The following is a 10434-nucleotide window of genomic DNA, read 5'->3' as shown; positions in this document are numbered from 1 at the left end:
GAAGGGGAAGAAGGAGGACAAGAAGGGGAAGAAGGAGGACAAGAAGGGGAAGAAGGAGGACAAGAAGGGGAAGAAGGAGGACAAGAAGGGGAAGAAGGAGGACAAGAAGGGGGGAAGAGGAAGAAGGAGGACAAGGGGAAGAATGACGAGAAGGGGAAGAAGGAGGACAAGAAGGGGGGAAGGGGAAGAAGGAGGACAAGATGACGAAGAAGACGACGGCGGAGAAGACGAGGAGAAGTCGTCCGTCCCATCCAAAATGATTTAAATACTTCCCTTTATTCCTGTTGCGGTGACAACTTAATATTTTGTATTTGCCCTCCCTTCCTGTCTCTGTGACAAGGATCAGGTAGCTCTCCCATGCAGGGCAGCAGTAAAAACCTGACAGGGCTCTCCCCAATACTGTGCGGCTTTACATACACTTTGTTATGTCTCACAGTCCGGGACATTTAAAGCTGAAGCTGAATCTGATCACATTTTGCCTTCCCTGGTTCCTCCTCAACATATACTTTTTGCCCCGTTGACGTCATCACTGGGTCTCCGTGCTGCTTCTATGCAATGCAAATCACGGACAGTGGGAGGGGTTGGCAGGGTGCTGTTCATAGCCTTCTAAAAACATCACAGCACCCGGCCTCAGTACTCCTCTCAAGAGCCCTTAGCCCTGATGCAAGCAGTGGGCTGGCTCTTGGGAGGAGTTATGCAAATATAAAATTGCCTTGATGGGTGGGTGTCAGTCTGGAGGGGTGGGCGTTCCTAGGCAGGCTGTATTTACATGAAGACTTCCCTAAGCCCACATGGGATGCTGAATTTCCACCACTGAAAACCAACGAATAAAAGGGGCGGGGCCAAGGACAGTCAGGCTGGGGAGGAAAGAGCTATATGATGCTGGCTGTCCTTCAGAGAGGAAATTAGGTGTAAATCACTTTTAGAAGGAGCCAAGGACAGAAAAGTCCTCACCGGTGGTGGAGCGATGACACGAGGGCTCCCCGGTTATATATATATATATGGGAGGCCGTGATTCAGAGTTCACACTTTACAGTCGTAGGCTGACGCAATGTTCTGCGATGGTCCCGGCCGCACACAGCTGCTGTAACAGGAAGTCATTTCTCCTGTTTGGGACAATTCCCCTTTTATGGCTTCTTCCGGAGAGAAGATAGAATTACACTTTCTCCAAGAACACAAAGTGTACTATCCCTCCGAGGTCTGCCAAATCCCCCCCCGTGGTGCAAGCCCACCCATACTGCTGCTTATGGATCCGTGTGTCACCTGTACCGAGGACTACAAAATCCATTGTGACAGCAAATGATTCCCCCCTCCCCCCACAATAAACTACAGATGACACCCTCAACTTACAGGAACTGGGCGAAGGGGAAGTGGAAACGGCGGATTCTATTCCTACATGGCGACAGATTACAATGTCCAAGTCATCAGATATATTCTGTCATGTTCAGCAATGCGTCAGTGTAACACTTCCAGGTATTTATTACCTCTCACAGAGATCACATGACTCCCAACAATATCCTAATCTGATTTTCTCTACAGAACAACGGCACCATCTTTGTTTAGGCATCTTCCAGGGTCACCTCGTCTACTCCCTGGACAGGGATGCCGGCTCAGAGATGACACAATCATGTAAAACCCGGTGTGTGCAGTTCTTGGCCCCCCCTTCCCTCAAATAAAGAGGTGCCAGATCCCGCACATGTGCAAATACAATGTACATAAATGACAGGGGTGCGGAATTCCTATCGCCCGACTCCCGGGACACGCAGCTCTGGGCGCCGGGCCGGCAGTTTTTATTCTACATTTAGCCTTGCTGCGGTGCTAGCAGAACTAAATGTAGATCGGGGGGAGCCGCCGCTTGTTTAGTTCAAGTGATCGCAGATGACTTGAATAAAAAGAGCAGCCATCTTGTTTGCCGTCGCCCCGCAATGTATATAAATGATGTGATGAGGATACAATGAGGGGAATCTGTCAAAGCTGGAGCAGACAAAACCTGGAGCAGCTGTGCACGGCAACTAATCAGCTTCTGGCTTTCATTTTCAAACCTTGACTGAACAAACTGAAGAGAGAAGCTGATTGGTTAACCATGGGCAACTGCTCCAGATTATTCTGCTCCAGTTCTGATAGATTCCCTCCAATGTATAGAAATGATGCGAGGAGGATACAATGTATAGAAATGATGCAAGGAGGATACAATGTATAGAAATGATGCAAGGAGGATACAATGTATAGAAATGATGCAAGGAGGATACAATGTATAGAAATGATGCAAGGAGGATACAATGTATAGAAATGATGCAAGGAGGATACAATGTATAGAAATGATGCAAGGAGGATACAATGTATATAAATGATGTGATGAGGATACAATGAGGGGAATCTGTCAAAACTGGAGCAGACAAGACCTGGAGCAGCTGTGCACGGCAACTAATCAGCTTCTGGCTTTCATTTTCAAACCTTAACTGAACAAACGGAAGAGAGAAGCTGATTGGTTAACCATGGGCAACTGCTCCAGATTATTCTGCTCCAGTTCTGATAGATTCCCTCCAATGTATAGAAATGATGCAAGGAGGATACAATGTATAGAAATGATGTGAGGAGGATACAATGAATATGAATGATGTGAGGAGGATACAATGTATAGAAATGATGTGAGGAGGATACAATGTATATGAATGATGTGAGGAGGATACAATGTATATAAATGATGTGAGGAGGATACAATGTATATAGATGATGTGAGGAGGATACAATGTATAGAAATGATGTGTAGAGGATACAATGTATAGAAATGATGTGAGGAGGATACAATGTATATAGATGATGTGAGGAGGATACAATGTATAGAAATGAAGACAGTCCAGAGAATGGGTTGTACTCTTGTGTGAACGGAGCAATGTTGTTACAAAGGAGTGTGGCCCCGGGGCAGCACTGATGGACAGGCAGATGCTGTTGGGACGCGCTCCAAACATTCATGACCTGGAGGCCGGGATCCGTCCACACCCTCCGAGACACAAGAACATCATCAGAATCTGGGAACGCTGATCACGCGCACCTCAGGTGTAATCATATACATTGAAGGGAATTGATCAAAATCTGGGAGCAGCTGTGCCTGGCAACCAATCAGCTTCTCATGCTCAAATCTAAAGCTGGGGACACACCTTACAACCATCGCAGGACTTTTGTCTTGCGATGGTTGTAAGGTCATTAAAAAAAACGTACGATCTGCCTATCTTGGACAGGCAGATCGTACTTGCGATAATCGCAAGCCCGCCTCGCTGAGGGGCGGGCTTCCGATGACCGAAATGCTGAACGGGCAGTGTGCGCTTGCACACACCGGCCCGTGCGGCATTTATCTTACGAACATGCTACACACCCGCCGAACATCGTACGATTTTCGGCTGGTTTTCGAACATGCTCCAAAGACAAAAGTCGTGCGACCGTTCAGTAGAAACGGTCGCACGCCTTCCACACACCTTGCGATTATCGTACGATGTGTGGGCACCTTTTCCTGAGCAAACTGAAGAGAGAATCCGATTGGTTGCCCCGGGCAACTGCTCCAGATTTTGATAAATTCCCCCCATCGTGCAGAAGAAATTTGGAGATTGTTACAAACTGCAAAATAAATTCCAGAAGCTTCATTGGAGGCGAGGAACCCTTGATTTTTTCAGTCGGGGCCTCCGAGGCATGTAGACGCAATCCGCCCGGACACGTCTCTGTCTGAGCTCCCGGAATGGCAGACGTTTCTGGAAGCAGCATGGAGTACGCGTGATTTTCCCAAGAGCTTGCAATCTAACAGAGCGACGAAACAAGGAGGACTGTTAGAGAATGGGAACCCCGCTTCAGAGGGGCCACTGAACCCCCAACTACAAACACAGATTCAGGGGGAGCACTGACAGAATGACTGAACGTTTACATCTCCTCTGATCTCACGCGGCGGCGCAGGGCGATGTCCACTTACACCTGAATGTCACCTGATAGCAGCATCTTGTCATCAAGGCTTCTGGTCTAATGGGCGGCACTGGAGGGAGCCGGGAGCAGCATTTTCCCCAGGTGAACAAGCACGGCAGCTCATCTCCCCGTCTTTGTGTACAGAGAACCAAAACCTCTGCCCGGAGGGAACGTTTCATCAGAGAACGGCTGAGTCACCTTCATAACCAAACACGCCCAATTAGTCTACCCGTGCGCAACGAGCCAGACCTCGTCTGTCCTCTCATTCGGCCCCATCTGAACCCGTACAGTCCTCCGCAGGTATTAAAGAGAACCGGTCACTTTGCCCATTCATAAAGAATTCCCCTCCCCCCACACTTTCCCGTTCCTCCATGGGAGGCGGGAGTCCAAGCCCTGCAATGGGGACAGGTGAAGGCTGAAAACGTGTCGGCTTCTGGAGGTCTATCGAGGTCGGGAAATGTGCAGGAGGCGTTCAGCACAGACAGCAAGATCTACAATACCATCTGACCCGACCCAAGAGCTGACAATTCAAATGCCGCGATTAGCTAATGGCCTAAGTCAGCCCAAGCGCTAGATATGAGGGATATGTAGACAGAGAGGAGACCAGAGGGGTGTACCAAGCTGGCCAGAAAGGTGGACACCTGAGATGTCACCAATGATGGAGGGAATGGGGGGTCATGTGACGGTTGTCTTATATCTCTATATCGGAGATGTCACCCAATGATGGGAGGGGTGAGGTGGGGTGATGGGCCCCCCATATCTCTATATCTGAGATGTCACCCAATGATGGGAGGGGTGAGGTGGGGTGATGACCTGACCACCTACTCCAGGTTTACAGAATGGCCCCTCCAATATTAGGTATCAAGGTATAGATGTCAGTATGCCCCACCCCCACCCCCATTATACTAGGTCCCCTGGGTCACACAACCATCCCATTATACAGGCCCCCTTATTATACTGGGCCCTCTTCCCACAAAGGGCCCCAGGGTAACAGTGGGGGTACACTGCACCCTCCGCCATATTACAGTGGACTTCAGGGGTCACAGTGGGGTTACACAGCCCCCCTTCCCCATATTACAGTGGACTTCAGGGGTCACAGTGGGGTTACGCAGCCCCCCTTCCCCATATTACAGTGGACTTCAGGGGTCACACAGCCCCCTTCTCCATATTACAGTGGACTCCGGGGTCACAGTGGGGGTACGCAGCCCCCCTTCCCCATATTACAGTGGACTCAGTGGGTCACAGTGGGGGTACGCAGCCCCCGTTCCCCATATTACAGTGGACTCCGGGGTCACAGTGGGGGTACGCAGCCCCCCTTCCCCATATTACAGTGGACTCCGGGGTCACAGTGGGGGTACACAGCCCCCCTTCCCCATATTACAGTGGACTTCAGGGGTCACAGTGGGGGTACGCAGCCCCCCTTCCCCATATTACAGTGGACTCCGGGGTCACAGTGGGGGTACGCAGCCCCCCTTCCTCATATTACAGTGGACTCCGGGGTCACAGTGGGGGTACGCAGCCCCCCTTCCTCATATTACAGTGGACTCCGGGGTCACAGTGGGGGTACACAGCCCCCCTTCCCCATATTACAGTGGACTCCGGGGTCACAGTGGGGTTACGCAGCCCCCCTTCCCCATATTACAGTGGACTCCAGGGGTTACGCAGCCCCCCTTCTCCATATTACAGTGGACTCCAGGGGTTACGCAGCCCCCCTTCCCCATATTACAGTGTACTCCGGGGTCACAATGGGGGTACGCAGCCCCCCTTCCCCATATTACAGTGGACTTCAGGGGTCACAGTGGGGGTACACAGCCCCCCTTCTCCATATTACAGTAGACTCCGGGGTCACAGTGGGGTACGCAGCCCCCCTATAATATATTGGGGCCCCCTCACCTGGTTTCACAGAGTCCCGGGCACGGTCGCAGTCAGCACACACCGCCAGAAGCAGTACGCAGAAAAGTCGCGACACACCGACTCCCGTCATCCTCCCGTGTCCGTCTCTGCTGCACTCTGCTCCGGCCTCCAGCTCCAGGATAGACCGGGGTTCCATGCCCCGCCCCCGGGCGCCCCGCCGCCCCGCCTCAGCCACACACACAGGCGGAGAGCGAGGGGGCCACTGAACCAATGGGAGCCTCGCCAAACTCCGGCCAATCGCGGAACGGCTTCTGTCAACGGCGGCCAATGAAGTAAAAGTCGGAGCTGGCAGGTGGCCAATCAGCGGGAAGAAGGGGAAGAGAGCGTGTAAAGGGGGGAAAAGGAAGGGTCTGGTGGTCTGCCACGTCACTGCTTCTTGTATAACACCTATATATACACACCATAGAGGACTACAACTCCCAGCATATATCCCCTTCAGCACAGAGATTACAGCTGTCAGCATATCCCCCTTCTGTAGGGAGTACAGAATCAGAGACTACAACTCGCAGCATTTCTTCACTTGTGGAACCACACCCATAAAGAGAGCCATGGGGAACTACGATCCCTAGCTTCCCCCCTCTTGCATACCTCACCCATATAATGAGATGGGGGAACACAACTCTAAGCATCATCCCCTGCCTGTATACCTCATCCATATAGAGAAACGGGGGGACTACACCTCCTATCATCCCCTCCCTATATTCCTAATATTTTTTATTTATTTTATTCTAATTTTGAAAAAACATTTTTTGACACTTATCACATAGGAGGCTAACAATGGAACAAACCCCCTATGTGATGGTATAATGGAGGTGACAGGTTCTCTTTATGGAGACATTGGGGGGTCTAAGGACCCCACTAAAGATGATGAGACACTGATGCAGACTGATGCTGGAAATGATAAAATACACGTCACTTCCGGGCTCAGACACCAGAGGAGAGATCAGACACGTCACTTCCGGGTTTAGTAACCAGAGGGGAGATCAGACACATCACTTCCGGGTTCAGTAACCAGAGAGGGGATCAGACACATCACTTCCGGGTTCAGTAACCAGAGAGGGGATCAGACACATCACTTCCGGGTTCAGTAACCAGAGAGGGGATCAGACACATCACTTCCAGGTTAAGTAACCAGAGAGGGGATCAGACACATCACTTCCAGGTTCAGTAACCAGAGAGGAGATCTGACACGTCACTTTCGGGTTCAGTAACCAGAGAGGAGATCAGGCACGTCACTTCCGGATTCAGTAACCAGACAGGAGATCAGGCACGTCACTTCCGGATTCAGTAACCAGACAGGAGATCAGGCACGTCACTTCCGGATTCAGTAACCAGAGAGGGGATCAGACACATCACTTCCAGGTTCAGTAACCAGAGAGGAGATCTGACACGTCACTTCCGGGTTCAGTAACCAGAGAGGAGATCAGGCACGTCACTTCCGGATTCAGTAACCAGAGAGGGGATCAGACACGTCACTGCCGGATTCAGTAACCAGACAGGAGATCAGGCACGTCACTTCCGGGTTCAGTAACCAGAGAGAAGATCAGACACATCACTTCCAGGTTCAGTAACCAGAGAGGAGATCTGACACGTCACTTCCGGGTTCAGTAACCAGAGAGGGGATCAGACACATCACTTCTGAGTTCAGTAACCAGAGAGGGGATCAGACACGTCACTCCCGGGTTCAGTAACCAGAGAGGGGATCAGACACGACACTTCCGGGTTCAGTAACCAGAGAGGAGATCAGGCACGTCACTTCCGGGTTCAGTAACCAGAGAGGGGATCAGACACGTCACTGCCGGATTCAGTAACCAGAGAGGAGATCAGGCACGTCACTTCCAGGTTCAGTAACCAGAGAGGAGATCAGACACGTCACTTCCGGGTTCAGTAACCAGAGAGTGGATCAGACACGTCACTTCCGGGTTCAGTAACCAGAGAGGAGATCAGGCACGTCACTTCCGGGTTCAGTAACCAGAGAGGGGATCAGTGATGTCACTTCTAGGCTCAGTAACCAGAGAGGGGATCAGACACATCACTTCCGGGTTCAGTAACCAGAGGGGAGATCAGACACGTCACTTCCAGGTTCAGTAACCAGAGGGGAGAGCAGACACATCACTTCCGGATTCAGTAACCAGAGGGGAGAGCAGACACGTCACTTACGGGTTCAGTAACCAGAGGGGAGAGCAGATACGTCACTTACGGGTTCAGTAACGAGAGAGGGGAGCAGACACGTCACTTCCGGGTTCAGTAACCAGAGAGGGGAGCAGACACGTCACTTCCGGGCTCAGTAACCAGAGAGAGGAGCAGACACATCACTTCCGGGTTCAGTAACCAGAGAGGGGAGCAGACACGTCACTTATGGGTTCAGTAACGAGAGAAGGGAGCAGACACGTCACTTCCGGGTTCATGTGGCACCCTTCCAGCACCATACAAGTGATCGAGCGACTCTTCATCTGCCTGGAACTCTTGTGTGAGAAAGCCGCAGGCTGCAGAAGAATCAATACCAAGATCGGATAATGGACAGCGATGGATACATTGTATCCTCATCCCTTCCAGAGACCCCCGGAAATGTTACATTGTATCTCTTCTTCCTCAGCTGTAATTATGTCCTGTGATCCTCAGCGCCACTTGGTGGCCATCATGTGGTATTACACTAATTATGTCCTGTGATCCTCAGCGCCACCTGGTGGCCATATTGTGATATTATACTAATTATGTCCTGTGATCCTCAGCGCCCTCTAGTGGCCATATTGTGGTATTACACTAATTATGTCCTGTGATCCTCAGCGCCACCTGCTGACCATACTGTGGTATCACACTAATTATATCCTGTGATCCTCAGCGCCACTTGGTGGCCATCATGTGTTATTACACTAATTATGTCCTGTGATCCTCAGCGCCCTCTGGTGGCCATATTGTGGTATTACACTAATTATGTCCTGTGATCCTCAGCGCCACCTGCTGACCATACTGTGGTATCACACTAATTATGTCCTGTGATCCTCAGCGCCACCTGCTGACCATACTGTGGTATCACACTAATTATATCCTGTGATCCTCAGCGCCACTTGGTGGCCATCATGTGTTATTACACTAATTATGTCCTGTGATCCTCAGCGCCCTCTGGTGGCCATATTGTGGTATTACACTAATTATGTCCTGTGATCCTCAGCGCCACCTGCTGACCATATTGTGGTATTACACTAATTATGTCCTGTGATCCTCAGCGCCACCTGCTGACCATACTGTGGTATCACACTAATTATGTCCTGTGATCCTCAGCGCCACCTGCTGACCATACTGTGGTATCACACTAATTATGTCCTGTGATCCTCAGCGCCACCCACTGACCATACTGTGGTATTACACTAATTATATCCTGTGATCCTCAGCGCCACCTGCTGACCATATTGTGGTATTACACTAATTATGTCCTGTGATCCTCAGCGCCCTCTGGTGGCCATATTGTGGTATTACACTAATTATGTCCTGTGATCCTCAGCGCCCTCTGGTGGCCATCATGTGGTATTACACTAATTATGTCCTGTGATCCTCAGCGCCCTCTGGTGGCCATATTGTGGTATTTCCTAATTCGCTCTATGAATGAACCTGCCCGTAATATGTGAAGAACATTCGAGCAGAAGAGGAATGACACTGAAAACATTCGATTTTGCCCCATTCCCCCAACAGCGGGTTCATTCTCACAGAAATAATGTACATTTGGAATAGACGCTGCAGATTTCTTACCAATAGATCCGTGATGGGTGACACGGGGGAGTCTATTTATAAAGCAGTGAATGTCGCTCTCACCAAACATTCACTGGAGTGTTTGCTAAATATCAGATTCACTGCCTTATGAATATGATCCTTGGTTTGCTGAAATGCTGTGCGTCATAATCGCCATTTTAAAAAATCCTTTGTTCCATCTCAGTGCTGCCGATCACCTGCGGCCTCTTTGCAGCCACATGCTCTCCCGCGATGGCTGCATGGCATTTCTCATGGTGACAACAGTGGATCACATTTCACGTCTGTGTAATGTGCGCTGAAATGTGAGTGTCAGTTGGAAGTCTTTGTGACAGGGTGACAACGCAGGGGCACAATTAGGACACAGGGACAGAGCATTTTCACCACAAACAGGAAGTGCGTAAACAGGGACCGTCGCGGCAGGATCACCGGGGATTTCTTTAATAGATAAAAGCAGATTTATAGATATTGAATACAATTGTTGAAATGTCCACCTTGGATAAGGTTACGACCCCTCTGCGGTGTGAATGAGGATTCAATTTCTGACAAAGAAAAGAATTTGGGAAAAAAATCCAATATTTGGGCTCATAGAAGCTCTATGGAACCGGCTCTGGTCACGTGGTCTCCCAGTCCTCGCATACTATCCCACACATGAAGCGCTCTCAGCGTACTCTGCTGCCCTCCGGCGGCGGAAGAGTAGATGGCTGCCGCTGCGTTACACATAGAGAGGCCAGTTTGCCAGCCACCGCTCGGGTTCGTGCAGTCACTTCCGCCAACCAGCCTGTCCGCGCGTGCGCAATGCGGCTTTCCCGACTCCGCGCATGCGCC

At 50.5% G+C, this 10434-nt stretch overlaps 1 protein-coding gene across 1 annotated transcript in view; it reads right to left on the bottom strand.

Annotated features, from left to right (window-relative positions):
• The window catches only part of PLOD3 (procollagen-lysine,2-oxoglutarate 5-dioxygenase 3), a 25792-nt gene extending 19794 nt beyond the window's left edge, over window positions 1-5998 (bottom strand). Inside the window, exon 1 of the mRNA XM_018572455.1 lies at window positions 5842-5998. Coding sequence (XP_018427957.1) covers window positions 5842-5998 — 157 coding nt within the window. The remainder of the gene's footprint in view (window positions 1-5841) is intronic.
• Window positions 5999-10434: the final 4436 nt, after the last annotated feature.

This window comes from Nanorana parkeri, unplaced genomic scaffold (genome assembly GCF_000935625.1).
Source record: "Nanorana parkeri isolate BGI_ZX_2015 unplaced genomic scaffold, ASM93562v1 scaffold2038, whole genome shotgun sequence".
Lineage (NCBI taxonomy): Eukaryota > Metazoa > Chordata > Amphibia > Anura > Dicroglossidae > Nanorana > Nanorana parkeri.
Note: the sequence above shows the minus strand (reverse complement) of the source record. Positions and strands in the feature narration are given on the sequence as shown.